The sequence below is a fragment of the Delphinus delphis genome, chromosome 14 (assembly GCF_949987515.2).
Source record: "Delphinus delphis chromosome 14, mDelDel1.2, whole genome shotgun sequence".
NCBI classification, from domain to species: Eukaryota; Metazoa; Chordata; class Mammalia; order Artiodactyla; family Delphinidae; genus Delphinus; species Delphinus delphis.
This window is the reverse complement of record NC_082696.1, coordinates 66,279,729-66,295,090: the sequence shown is the minus strand read 5'-3', so window position 1 is coordinate 66,295,090 and position 15,362 is coordinate 66,279,729. Positions and strand designations below refer to the sequence as shown.

Here is a 15,362-nt window from a genome sequence, read left to right as displayed (position 1 = left end):
TCTGACACTTAGAACAACTTAGTTAACTTAGTTAACCCCTCTAAAGATTTGAAATGGGACTAAGAGTGCCTGAATATGTCACAGTACAAAGATTAAAAAGATAATGTTTATCTACTTACTTAAATACTCTAAAGCCTGTATAAATATGTGTTATTACTAAAATACCACCATTCTGTTCCAAAATCCACACTCCTAACTCCCACGGCAGATCCACAGATTTTCATATCCAAGGATGTTCAATGTCACATTATACATCAAAAATTCAAAAACAACCTAACTGCCCAACAAACGGATAAGAAGGGGTAAAATACTACACAACTTTTAAAACAACTTTATTTACTGATGCAAAGATGTCCATATGTGACTAAATTTAAAAACAAGACGCAAGCTAAAAATTGTGTTTTTATTAAAATTAGTATATAGTCAAATGTCTGTTTAGATTTTATTAAAATTTTATTTTGAAAATATGTGCACAAATGTTCTAAAATTTGCTGTGGGGATGGTAGCACATACCTGTGAATATACTAAAAACCACTGAATTGTACACTTATGTGGTATATAAACTACATCTCAATAAAGCTGATTTTTAAATGTGTGCACATAAATATATCAGTGTGCACACTCTCAGATGGGTGCGAGAGTAAGAAAAAGAAAAGGAATTTGGGAGGAAACATACCAAACGTAGCAGTTATCTCTGGAGAGTAGGATTTCAGGGTGGAGAGGACCTTTTGCTTTTTACGATTCTGTATTATTGAGTGTTACCTGAACATATTGCTTTTGTAATTAAAAGAGGATGTTCTTTTCCTCAGAAGAATGCCGCCAGAATAAGTAAAATAATTCTTGAAGGGGGAAAAACGTCTAAAATTAAATGTGTTTTACCCTTACAACATTCCTGGACACAGTTTTGAAGCAGAGGTTTATAAAAGCATAACTACTTTTGGTCCCTCATTCCACTCTATGCCAGCCTGATTTCAGCATGATTGTACATATATATACAGCACTTTACACATGAAGCATGCTCTACCAAAGCATTCCACCTGCTATTGTTCACAAAAGACCATTAATAGGCCCACCTATTATTGCTCTTCCCGATGAAAGACATAGCACTGATGTGGATCCACATGTCCAGGACAAACTGACAGCAAATGCGAAATTGAAGCCAAGAAATTAACCCAGTACAACCCAAAGGAACTTAGGTGATTACCATAGTCCCCCCTTATCCACGGGGGATGGGTTCCAAGACCCGGAGTGGAAGCCCGTCACCACGGATAGTACTGAACTCTATAGACACTTTTTTCCTATACATACATGCTTATGATAAAGTTTAATTTATAAATCAGGCACAGAATATCCAAATTGTCAGCAACACTATTCCTGTGCTTTGGGGCCATTATTAAGTAAAATAAAGGTTACTTGAACACAAGCACTTTAATACCACAACACAGATGGTTACTAAGTGACTAGTGGGTAGGTAGCAAATACAGCATGGATATGCTAGAGGAAGAGATGACTCATCCCGGGCAGGACAGCACAAGATTTCATTATACTACTCAGAACAGCATGCAACTTAAAACTTATGAACTGTTTATTTCTGGAATTTTCCATTTAATTTTTTTGGGTATGATTGACTTCAGGTAACTGCAACCACGGGAAACAAAACCACAGATAAAGGGGGACTGCTGTATTCTTTCCTTCCTGAGAGTATAAATATAATCTTTAGCTATAACATGCTGTTCAGATCAAGTTCTGTGTAAATCAGTCAACAAATATATGAACGGCTCAAACAGGATGAGTGGGCAGCACCACAAAGTAGAAAAAAGAGCATGGGCTTTGGAAGCAGCTAACCTAGGACTGAATTCCAGCTCTGCCACTTTCTAGCAAAGGGACTTTGGGCAAGTTACTTAGCATCTCTGAGCCTCAGTCTCCTCATCTGGAAAATGGGAATAACACCTAACCTCTGAGGGTTGCAGACAATGCCAATAAAATGCGAGAGTAGTTGTTGTAGTCCTCATCATTAATGAAAGGCAGTTTCCACAAGATTTGCGTGCCATGGTTGAAAGGACAATGTGTTAAAGGGACTCGCAAGGACCAGGGAGAGGGGAGAAACAAGAAAGGGAGAGCAAACTAAAAGAGCAAAGAACTAAAAGATGCAAAATATAAGAGTAAAGTACAATCAGAACTTAAAAGTAAGGTTACACTCCTGAGAGAACACTAAGGGGAAAAAAAAAATCAACACATAATGTAGTATTAACCATCTGAAACCATCTACAAAGCTACAGCTGAAGAAATTCGGGAACACAAGAATGGAAAGTTAGGAACAGAACTAGATGATTTTTCAAAAACAGCACTTTGAAACCTAAACTAGTATATCAGAATAGAGAAAACATCAACAGACCAGGAGCGTTCTCACAGAGTCCTGCTAAAGAATCTGCCAAAGAGTAAAAAATGCATTCAAGGACTGCAGATGTACAAACAGTAACGAACAAATAACAACAACAGAATGGTAATTATGTGAGGTGAAGGATGTGTTGACTAATGTTAATATAGTAAACGTTTCACAATACGTGTATCAAATCGCCACACTGTACACCTTAAACGTACACAGTATTATAGGTAAATTATATCTCAAAAAAGCTTAGGGAAAGCGGGACCAGTAATGAACAACTAGCGTAAGCAAGGGAATAAAAAGAAATACCTTGTTACTACTGAGATACCTGATGGAAACTCCAACTAGGTACGCACCCTGGCCTCAGAAAGAGGTGTGGACCCGAAAATGAATGTCTTTAGGATCCGAGGCAGCCTGACTGGGTTCCTCCTCTCCAGTCTCTCTTTTCTAGATTTTCATCCCCATCTCATCTCTCATCTGTTCATTCTTCCTCCACAATCTGCACAGTACGAAACCTTCTCTAATTTCCAAGAGGATAACACACTTATTTTTCTTAGTTTAATGATTTACTTGCTTCCCTTAAGTATTTGACTCACACCTCTATTAATGTATTGTATCCTATTGTTTGCAAATACAGAAACTCATTATGCTTGACTTTCTCACCCCCACGATGTGGCCCAGCGCTTAAAGGGAGGACTCATATTTACCTCCTGAATAAATGACTGCATCCTATCTAAATATATTAGGTATACTCCTAATACATTAGGTAAATTCCCAAACAGGAAATTTAGAGCACGAGCCGAACTAATCAGCTACATTTCTTAAAACTAAAAATCGAAATCCCATTCCACATCACTACCTACGTAGTTCATTTCATATCATGCATTGACTCATCATTTACACACACTTACACATGGTGCTTTTTTTTTTTTTCCTTGTTTTTAAGTTACTCCATCAGGGGCACCTTTGTAGCTGCATTATATCATTTCTGGAACAAGGTGGGAACATAAGTAAAATATACTGCCTTGGCGAAAAGAAAAAGTAGGAGTGTGCCTCACATTCATTGAATATGAACATCAAATCTGAAGCTGATGACAAAGCAGATGTAGCCAACCCATCATTTTAATGATTCTCAAGCACAGCCCTAGAGCACTCTACCACTAAGGCTTAAGAGAAGTGGGGCTGAAGTCACTCACGCGTCAGTCCTACAGAGTGAGCGCAGGACAGTCAGCACACCCTGTGAAACCGTACCACAGTCAAGCACACCTAACTGATTAAAGCTCCCAGTGAGGCCACAAGCCAGATCCTCAATCAACCCAGAGGATAAGCTCCTGGTACCTCGTACGATGGTGATCTTTAACTTCGCTGTATGTTTTAGTCCCATCAAACTGGGCCCATTTTTTTTTTTTTGCTACTCTTTTAGAAAAGCTCACACAAATTATGGTTTCCCCAAGCCTTCATTTCTTATTACCTCATCCAAGGACCAGACTAGAGATTATACTTCCAGGAAAGCCAAAGTGTACTTATTGTGTTGACGAAGACTAATAATAAGAGATGCCCTACTGAGTGAAGTAGTCAGACAGAGAAAGACAAAATATCATATGATATCGCTTAAATGTGGAATCTAAAAAAATGGTACAAATGAACCTATTTACAAAACAGAAATTGAGTCACAGATGTAGAAAACAAACTTATGATTATCAAGGGGTTAAAGGGGAGATAAACTGGGTGACTGGGATTGACATATACACACTACTGTATATAAAAGATAACTGTTAAGAACCTACTGTAGGGCTTCCCTGGTGGCGCAGTGGTTAAGAATCTGTTTGCCAATGCAGGGGACACGGGTTTGAGCCCTGGCCCGGGAAGATCCCACATGCCACAGAGCAACTAAGCCCGTGCACCACAACTACTGACCCTGCACTCTAGAGCCCATGAGCCAGAACTACTGAGCCCATGTGCCACAACTACTGAAGCCCGTGTGCCTAGAGCTCGTGCTCCGCAACAAGAGAAGCCACCACAGTGAGAAGCCTGTGCACCGCAACAAAGAGTAGCCCCCGCTCACCACAACTAGAGAAAGCCTGCGCACAGCAACAAAGACCCAACGCAGCCAAAATAAATAAATAAGTTTATGGGGTAAAAAAATAAAAAGAACCTACTATATAGTACAGGGAACTCTATTCGGCCCTCTGTAATGACCTATATGGGAATGGAGTCTGGAAGAGAGTGGATATATGTATATGCATGGCTGATTCACTTTGCTGTACAGCAGAAACTAACACAACATTGTTAACCAACTATACTCCAATAAAAAAATTAATTAGGACTTCCCTGGTGGTGCAGTGGTTAAGAATCAGCCTGTCAGCGCAGGCGACACGAGTTCAAGCCCTGGTCCAGGAAGATCCCACGTGCTGCGGAGCAACTAAGCCCGAGCACCGCCAACTACTGAGCCTGTGCTCTAGAGCCCACATGCCACAACTACTGAAGCCCGCGTGCCTAGAGTCTATGCTCCGCAACAAGAGAAGCCACCAGGATGAGAAACCCACGCACCACAACGAAGAGTAGTCCCCGCTCGCCGCAACTAGAGAAAGCCTGCGCGCAGCGATGAAGACCCAACACGGCCAAAATCAATTAATTAATTAATTATTTTAAAAAGATGCTCCTTTAAGTACACAGAACATTATTCATGTTTAGAGTTAAAGTCCTTTATCTTCTTAATTGAAAAACCCCTGACACTCATTTAGCTGCCTCTTTTGACTATTCCACACAAACCTATCATTTTGAGAAAGCCTGGTGCAGTGGCACATGCCTATAGCCCCAGCTACTCAGGAGGCTAAGGCAGGAGGATGGCTCGGGCCAGGAGTTCCGGGCTGCAGGGTGCTATGCCGACTGGGCGTCCGCACTAAGTTCAGCATTTTTGGGGTGACCTCGTGGGAGTGGGGGACCACGAGGTTGCCTGAGGGGTGAAGCAGCCCAAGTTGGAAAGAGAGCAGGTCAAAAGAAAAATGCATTAGAATCCAGTTCTTATACAACTTCTTATCACATTTTGGATGTAGATAGATTTACAGAAAATTGGAAGGGACACTAGAGCTCTTGTAACCCACTCACTTCAGCTGTTCCAGCAAGCAGGAATCTCACCCATCTGAAATGGATGCTGTAAGAGCCTCAGCTAAAACTCATTTAGATCTGCCTTATATGCATGTCTTGCCAGGTGACAGAATCCTTGAGGGCAGGGAGATATCTTGGTTAAATTTTCCAGACCTGTCTTGATGGTCAAGACTTAAAACCTAGTAAATGGTCACTAAACTGAGCTGGATAAATGGCTTCTGCTGTGATTATTTTTATAAAATAGTACCACTCCTCCCTCCCCTTTCTGAATTTCCCCTTTTCTCTTCATCTCAGCTCAGACTCCTCCTTACTTCCCAGGAGAGAGTAGGTTCTACCACCTCAAGGAGAAATGTGAAGAATAAAACTGTTACTCACCGGAGGACGTCAGGATGGTTACCAATGAGTCTGCTCATCGACACACAGAGCCTTTCGTGTAAGTCATGGTTGACTTGGCCCCCAGCTTTAATGGCTTCAGCATTCCTTTCCAGCAAATCCAAAAGGAGAGGGCGCAGCTGGCGGCCAACCAGCACAGTACAGTCCTTATCCAGAAGTAACTGTGCTAAGGTACTCAAGATACACTGGCGATCTTGAGGTGTCCACACCTGAGAGAAAGGCAAAACAAAATTTCTACGTAAATGATTTTCATTTCTACTGCTACAGAAGAACAGAGTCCTGGCTTAAAATCAAACTATCCAATTGCCAGACTTCACAACTGAGTTTATCTTATAAAACATGGTGGGGTTTTTTTGGCAATAGAGGATTAGTTAATTGAATGTAAATGCTGTCACAAATAAGTTTCAGTCCACTGGGGTTTGAGGTAAAAGGACTGACACCAGGATTCCATGTAAAATGCTAGATAGCTTCAGCTTCCTTGAAAAGTAATCTGTTTCAGAGTCATAACAGTTTCCAGGGAATCCAGTGTTTCCCCCAACACCTTTGTCTTGGAGGAAAACAGGAATTAAATGAGAAAAAAATAAAGTGCAGTTACTATGCAAAACTGCCAACTCTCTTGAGGAAGGAATAAAGAAATCAGTTCCTGGAAATGAATGATGATATATCCCCATGAAGGCTTCAGATTTTAATTAATAAACAAGATAGATCCAAAGCAGACAGCCACACTTTGATATGCAAGATGAAATAAACCACAGAATTCTAATGCCTGGGCTCAGTATGTCCATAAGTATAAAAAGAAAAACTGAAAAGTATGTAAAAGGTCTCATATTGCTTGTGTGTATGCAAGTCCGCACAACCCTTGCTGCTGGGCAATGTGAGAGTGGTTTTAAATTGCCTGAGGCGTATACCCTCTGACCCAGCAAGCCCAAGGCTATGAATTTATAGCCTAAAGACTTTGACACTAAATGGTTATCTATAAGAGTACAGCTTGAGCACAACCTAAATACCATATTCAAAAATATAATAATTTTTTCCAAAGTTCCAAAGTTGTACTTGTAGGTAGTGTTAATAATTTATTCCATTTTATTACTTACTAGTGTTTCACCATATGAGCATACCACAACTTGTTTATCCTTTCACATGTTAATAGATATTTGCACTGTTTTCAGCTAGCATCAATAAAGCTACCATCAACATTCATGTACAAGAGACTGATGGACATATGTTCATTCCTGTCTTTTTTTGGTTTTTGGCCACGCTGCACAGCGTGTGGGATCTTAGTTCCTTGACCAGGGATCTAACCCGAGGCCCCTCCAGTGGAAGCACGGAGTCTTAACCACTGAACCACCAGGGAAATCCTTCATTACTATTTTTTTTTTTTTAGCGAAGTACAGTTGATTTACAATGTTTCAAGTGTACAGCAAAGTGACTCAGTTATACATATATATATATACATACATATGTATATATTCTTTTTCAGATTCTTTTCCACTATAGGTTTATTACAACATATTGAATATAGTTCTCTGTGCTATAGGGTAGGTCCTTGTTATTTATCTATTTTATATGTAGTAGTGTGTATCTGTTAATCCCAAATTCCCAATTTCTCCACCACCCATATTTTCGTTACTCTTAATCTTTTTATTACCAAAGAGTGAGATTGCTGGGTCACACAATAACTGTATGCTCAACTTGATAATACACTTTGGCCATCCCGCCGCATGGCTTGCAGGATCCTAGTTACCCAATAAGCGATCAACCCAGGCCCTCGGCAGTGAAAGCACAGAGTCCTAACCACTGGACCACCAGGGAATTCCCTAAACTTTTATTTTTAACTTAAAAAAAAAAATTTTAGGGCTTCCCTGGTGGCACAGTGGTTAAGAATCCTCCTGCCAATGCAGGGGACACAATTTCAAGCCCTTGTCTGGGAATATCCCGCATGCCATGGAGCAACTAAGCCCATGCACCACAACTACTGAGCCTGCCCTTTAGAGCTCGCGAGCCACAACTACTGAGCCCACATGCCACAACTACTGAAGCCCGCACGCCTAGAAGAGAAGCCGCCTCAATGAGAAGCCCGTGCACCACAAGGAAGAGTAGCTCCCGCTCGCCGCAACTAGAGAAAGCCCGCGCACAGCAACAAAGACCCAATGCAACCAAAAATAAATAAATATAACAAATAAATAAATTTTAAGAAATTTTTCAATGTTTAACAGAAGTTGTCTTCCAGAGTATCTGCACCATTTCACATCCCCACCAGCAACATCTGAGCGCTTCAGCTGCTACATAACTTCACCAACACATAGTATTATCGGTCTTAATTTTAGCCATTCTAGTGGAGGTGGAGTGGTATATGGTATGAAGTATTTAATAGCCATTCATTTATCTTCTTTTGTGATAAATCTTTTGTGATAAATCTTCATTTATCTTCTTTTGTTCAAATCTTTTACCCATTTTTAAATCGGGTTGCTCCTTTATTAACTATGATGGTGTTTGTAGATCCTCTATATCAGCTTGAGGAAGTTTTGCTCTATTCCTATCTTGTTTTTGTCTATTTCTTGAGTGAACTTTGGTAATTTATATTCTATGAATGCTCCTTCATCTAAATTGTCTAATTTATTGGCATAAAATTTTTCATATTAGTTACTTTTTTTTTATTCTTTTCAAACTCTGTAATGGTGGCCTTCTTTCATTCCTAATAGTTTGGATTTTTCCCTTTTATTCTTGGTCAATCTTTTCAAAGAATCAACTTCTGGTTTGCTATATTGTTTGTCCATTTTCTATTTCATTCGTTTCCACTGTTATCTTTATTATTTTCTTCCTTCTATTTATTTTGCGTTTAATTTGCTCTTCTTTTTCTAATTTCCTAAGGTGGAAGCTTAAGAAATATCACTAATTTCAAACCATTTTTTCCAAATATAAGAACTTAATGTTATAAATTTCCCTCTAAATGTTATGAATTTCCTTCTAATTGTTGTTGCCTGCAACCCACAAATTGTTTAAGCTATCATACAGTTTAAAATATTTTCTGATTCTCCCAGTGATTTCTTCTTTAGCCATCAGTTTCTTTTAATTTTCTTATTTAATCTCTAACATTTAGGGATTTTTCCCAGCATCATTTTGAGGGTTTTCCCTGTTAATTTAATCTCATTGGGGTAACTGAATATGCCTTGTATGATTTCAATTCTCCTAAATTTGTTGAGACTTGTTTAATGGCCCATCTTATGATCTATCTTGGTGAACGTTCCAGATGTGCAGAGTATGTATTCTGCAATTACTGGACACAGCATTCTATAAATGCCAGTTAGGTCAGGTTTGTTGATGGTGTTCAAGTCTTCTATATCCTTACTGATCTTCTGTATTTGTACTATCAGTGACCAAGGCTAGAGTGTTAAAAGTCACCAATTATAATTTTGAGTTTCTCTATTTTTCCTTTTCTGTCACTTTTTGATTCATGCATTTTGACATTCTGTTATTAGGTATACATATATTTAGGGTTTCTTTCTTAATTTTGCACTACTGACATTTGGGGCTGGATAATTTCCTTGTTGTGAAGGCTACCCTGTGCACTAGAAGGTGTTCAGCAGCATCCCTGGCCTCTACACTCTAGATGCCTATAGCACACCCCCATCACAAGTTGTGACAACCAAAAAACATCTCTAGATTTGCTCTAGAAAGCAAAATTGTCCCCAGTTGAGAACCAGACAGGGTAAGAAAAAAAAATTTCAAAAAGAAAATGGAAATATGATGGACAGAAAATAGTTTCTTTAAAAATTAAAAAAAAAAGCAATATTTCATATACCATTTTAGAAAGCTTGGATTTTGATTCTGGAGACAGTGGGGAGCTCTTAGGCAGAATGGCAATAGATTCAGATTTGTCTTATTAATGATAATTTATATTAAGTGACCAGAATACGGATGGGAGATAATAGCTAAAGGGAACAGGGGCTTCTTTTTGAAGTAACAAGTGTTCCAAAATGGACTGTGGTGACAGCTGCATATATGCGTGAACAGAGCGAAAACCACTGAACTGTACACTTAAATGGATGAATTATATGGTATGTGAATTACATGCCAAAGCTGTCTTTAAAAAATTCTAATTATAGCTCATACGTATTGATTACTTACTATGGGTCAGGCACTGTGGTAAACTCCTCAAATGCATTATCTAGATCTTACAACAATCTTATTTATAGCAATAACAGCAACCCGTTTTATAGACAACACTTACTATATTCTAGGCATCTAATCCTCATAGCAACACATAAGTAGGTAAAATTATCCCCATTTTACAGATAAGGAAACTGAAAAATAAAAAAGGGGTAAGGTCACAAAGCTAGGAGCAGAAACAGGAATCCATGTCACAGAATCTGGCTCCAGAGTCCCTGCTTTTAACTACTCTCTGTAATTATTTAGCGGCTACCATATGTAATACATATCATATCAAGAAATTGAGACTCAGGAGAGTTGAGCAACTTGTGGGAGGACCCAAAGGCAGTTAAATAAGAGAACAGAGAGACTTCCCTGGCAGTCCAGTGGTTAAGACTCCAAACTTCCACTGCAGGCAGTGCAGGTTCGATCCCTGGTCAGGGAACTAAGGTCCCGCAAACCGAGCGGCCAAAAAACAAAACAAAACAAGAAAAAGAGAGAGAATGGATTTGATCTTCAGCCGTACTTCAGCCCCAGTACCCAGGCATGCTCTTAAGCACTCTGCTCTTCCTCAACATAAACAGTGATCAAAGAGGTAAGGTGTGACTCTGTGATTTATAAGAAATACAAATCGGGTCTTCGACCCTATTCCTGGCCGAGTTCCTAAAACCCCTGGAACTTCCTGTGATGAGAGAGAGAGAGAGAGATAAAGGTGTCTTGTTATGTTAATGCAGTGAATTGTGGAAAGCCGCTAAGATGGGAGCTGGTTGCCAGGAGAACCAATCATGTGATTAGAGTATTGGAACTTTCAGTTCCGTGCCCTCCCAGGAGGGCAGAGGGGCTAAAGATGGAGAGTTCAATCACCAACGGCGAGAGATTTAATCAACTGTGCCAATATAAGCCTTATGGAAGCCTCCATAAAAACCCAAAAGAACATGGTTCAGAGAGCTTCAGGGTTGGTTGTCCTAATAAGTAAAACATTTCTCTGAGTTCTGTGAGCCACTCTAGCAAATTAATCAAACCCAAGGAAGAGGTCATTGGAACCTCCAATTTACAGCCAGTTGATCAGAAGCACAGGTGACAACCGGTGTGTATGTTGAGGGTGGGAGAAGTCTTTCAGGGCTGAGCCTTTACCCTGAAGAATATGATGCTTTCTGCAGATAAACAGTGTGAGAATTGAGTTAACTATAGGACACCAGCTGGTGTCTGAGACTTGCCTGGTGGTGGTGGAAAGAACACCCCCACGGTGCAATTAAGAGTCAGAACTGTAGGATGGTAGCGATAGTAGGGAGGAAGCAAAAGGAACAGATCCAATACTGAGTAAGGAAAATCAGGAGGACTTGGCTATATGTGACAGAAAAGGAGTGAAAAGGGACTGGATAGAGAGACACTGGTGTCACCAGCTGAGATAAAGAAAAAAAAAAGGAAGCACAATCCTAAAAAATTCTTACTTCAGATCCCAAACTCCATGAGAAGTAATGTTTCAAAAACTTTGCTGGGACTTCCCTGGCTGTAGAGTGGTTAGGACCCCGTGCTTTCACTGCAGAGGGCCTGGGTTCAATCCCCGGATGGAGAACTAAGATTCCACAAGCTGCGCGGCTTGGGGAAAAAAAAAAAAAGCCTTTGCTTTCCAGTAAAAATTATTTTGTTTCCCAAAATAGGAGAAAAATAGAGTGACAACACAATCAACTCTTCTCTGAGCGAAAGGCTTGAAACTATTACTGAAAATGGAAAGGAACAAACCTGAAAAACATCTCTCAGATTGGATACAATCAGAGAGAGAACGTGAAACAAAGAAAGGGGAAGCACAGGTGTCCCAATCTCCTTAATTCAACTAAACTTTCAAGTAGCTTTTAAGTTCCTTAGCACTATTATATAGTCTCAGAATCTACCTGAGTGGTTCACACTTCAAAATATCAGATTCTCTTAAAAACGGCTACAAACCATTTTTCTCATTTTACTCCCAATACATAAGCACCAATTTTATATCCAATTACAGTGGAGAATCATAAATAAATCCCCTATTGTCCACGGTCCATGAGGCCCAGCTTCAGAACCTCTCTTCTAAAATGCAAGCCCACTTACAGAAAAATACTTCTAGCCACAATACGTAATTCATGAGCCTGTCACCACAAGCTCAGCTCATATAAACTGATCATCTCTTTCCTTAGTCCAGCCCACCAAAAATCTGTTTTCTTTCCTAGACCTCTCCATTTATGTTAGTGATTCCCTTCCCTGGGGGAATCACAAGCCAGATAACCCCAGGCATATCTTCCACTGCTCCCTCCCCTTTGCTATACACGTTCACTTGTTGTCACCAAACAGAAATGCCTCTCATGTTAGTTCCCAGCTACTCCAGACACAAAATACCGCTGTTGTTTCCTAAGCAATAGAATATATACGGTCTACATACTGGAATTCGAAAAAAATTTTTTTCTACTCTCAAGAAGCTAACAGGACTTCCCTGGTGGCGCAGTGGTTAAGAATCCGCCTGCCAATGCAAGGGACACGGGTTTGAGCCCTGGTCCAGGAAGATCCCACATGCCGCGGAGCAACTAAGCCCGTGCGCCACAACTACTGAGCCTGAGCTCTGGAGCCCGCGAGCCATAACTACTGAGCCCACGTGCCACAACTACTGAAGCCCGTGTGCCTAGAGCCCGTGCTCCGCAACGAGAAGCCACCACAATAAGAAGCTCGCGCACCGCAACGAAGAATATCCCCCGCTCGCCGCAACTAGAGAAAGCCCACGCACAGCAACGAAGACCCAACGCAGCCAAAAATAAATAAATAAATTTTAAAAAAGAAGCTAACAGATATTGGGGGGGGGGAGCACAAAACACAAAGTTAAAATGCCAAATGAAAAAACTCAAGACAGCTGGTGGTAAACGAGAGATCGCTCTTAAAAGGCCAGAGCACCCATTTCCCTGAAAACCAATTCATAATTCCATGGCTTAGAAATTATGCACTCAATGTCTCGCTTTGTCCATCAGTTGTTTTCCGTGTTTATGAACAGTCTCTAAAGATAGACGCTAAATTCCCTGTGGGCAGAGACCTTAACGAATTTATGTCTCCTCAAAGTGCCACACTGTGTGCTAGGCAGAGCAGGAACACAATCAATGCTCGTCAGTGGGCCGAAAAGTTGGGACTGGGCAGACAAGAAACATTCACCCAAGCTAACAGGGGTAGTTGGACTCGGCACACTTAGATAATACACATGTCAAAAGGGCAGACACGCAACCTCAGTTACAGAAAAACCACCCGCATTTCTCTCCGAAGGCCACGTCTGCCGCACGCAGTCAAGGCGCTGCAAGGGGATAAGTCGGTGGAGAGGGGAAAGCAAGGCTCTCCCCCCGAGAAAAACAAAAGGCTCCTTCCTGGCTCCTCAAAGGCGCGAGGACGCCTCCGCCACGGGCCAGCCCTGGGGAGCGGGCCAGAGGGACAAGACGCCGCTTTCCTGTCCCCTGCGTCTCCGCGCAGGGCCATGGGGCACGCGCCAGGGGGTGGCGGGGGCGGCCGGGCGCTTTCCCCCTCGCTCCTTCTCTTACCTGCTTGACCAAGAACCTGCCCAGCTCGCTGCGGCTCTTCTCGTTCTTGGCAGCGATTAACCGCAGAGGTGCGGCCGCCACCTCCAGCAAGAGGTGCTCCATGACCGCGGGCCCTCAGCCCCAGACGGCCACCGACGCTCCCTGCTTCGCGCTCAGAGCCCCCAAGCCGCTGAGGTCCCCGCGCCGGAGCTGCCACCAACTACGCCCCCAGAGAAAACAACCGCCGCTTCTCCGCGGACACCCTGAGAGAAGCAGCACACGTGGGGGGAGCACGCGGCGCACTGCGTCACCAGCCTGCGACGGCGCCGGCTTGCGACGCAGGCCCCGCCCCCTCGGCACCGGAAACGCGGGCGTCCCTATCCGGTCAACTCCCGCTGGGGAATCCGAGCAGAAATGGCCTTTAGAGTCGAGGCGAGAGATCGCTGTGATGGGAGGTCCGGAGACGACGAGTGGTGGGATAGCGAGACGGAAGATTCCGCCATGCGGGAGAAGCTAGGGAGCCTGTAGGGCTGTGGGATCCTCCTGCCTCCTAGTGCCTCAACAGGCGAAAAGATCAGATAGGAATGAAAAGCAGATTCGCCCCTTCTGACCCAGCAATTCCCTTTTTAGACCTCTGGCCTGTGGAAATTCACACCCAAGTGTAACAAGCATAGCCCTGGCAGCATTCTTTTTTTTTTTTTTTTTAATTTTTGGCAGCGTTGGGTCCGCGTTGCTGTGTGCGGGCTTTCTCTAATTGTGGCGAGCGGGGCTACTCTTCGTTGCTGTGCGCGGGCTTCTCATTACGATGGTCTCTCTCGTTGCGGAGCACGGGCTCTAGGCGCGCGGGCTTCAGTAGCTGTGGCTCGTGGGCTCTAGAGAGCAGGCTCAGTACTTGTGGTGCACAGGCTTAGTTGCTCCAGCGGCATGTGGGATCTTCCTGGACCAGGGCTCGAACCCGTGTCCCCTGCATTGGCAGGCGGATTCTTAACCACTGCGCCACCAGGGAAGTCCCTTGCAGTTTTCTTAATATAAATATTGGATATAAAAGTTAAGATGGGTGATAAAATAAATTTTCACGTATTGACGTATATGAAAGTCATTCTTGGCTTATACATGAGTTAACTTGAATTTAATGCTAACTAAAATAGCCTGTTTATGGCCTATCAGACATAAATTGTATATCTGCTCTAATTATTAAAAGAGCACATTGACCATAAGAATGTCCATGTTAAATATAAAGATTAAATGTCTCTCTTCCTGGGATGCTAATGCTAATACTCCTTTGATGATAAGACTTCCTTTACAGGTGCCAAGGCCATGCTGGCTTGCTGTGTACTTGCTGATCTGTGTGTGTGTTTTTTAAAACCTTGAAGGAATGTAACCTTGTCTTGTTTAATGTTCTTTGTTCTGACAAGATATAAAACTGTGCCGGAAACCATGCTTCTCTGGAGCAGCTTCTCAGAGTAATCTGGGAAGCTGGCTTCCAGGCTAGTCCTTAGTTTGGCTCAAATAAAACTCTTTTCTGTTCTTATTATAGATTATTATTTTCATTGACATGGGAATGAAATAAAGTATGTAAGGTATAGAATAGTCTTTAGGCACTGTGAAGAGGGGAGTAGAAGAGTACATAAAAATTAACAGTACATTTACGTCAAGTTCATAAACAAGCCAAAATAATGACAAAGTCAGACTAGTGGTTGCTTTTGGGGGGTATTGCCTGCAAAGGGCCTAAGGGAACCTCCTAGGGAGATGGAAATGTTTCATTATCTTCCCCTGGGTTGTGGTTACTCTGGTAGATACAA

At 42.0% G+C, this 15,362-nt stretch overlaps 1 protein-coding gene across 1 annotated transcript in view; it reads right to left on the bottom strand.

Annotated features, from left to right (window-relative positions):
* Positions 1–13,819, bottom strand: part of MDN1 (midasin AAA ATPase 1) — a 155,197-nt gene extending 141,378 nt beyond the window's left edge. The window contains exons 1-2 of the mRNA XM_060030232.1: positions 13,582–13,819; positions 5,870–6,096 (exon numbers count right to left, since the gene is read on the bottom strand). Of these exons, the coding sequence (XP_059886215.1) occupies positions 5,870–6,096; positions 13,582–13,683 (329 nt within the window). The 5' untranslated portion in view covers positions 13,684–13,819. The remainder of the gene's footprint in view (positions 1–5,869; positions 6,097–13,581) is intronic.
* Between the last annotated feature and the right edge of the window lie 1,543 nt (positions 13,820–15,362).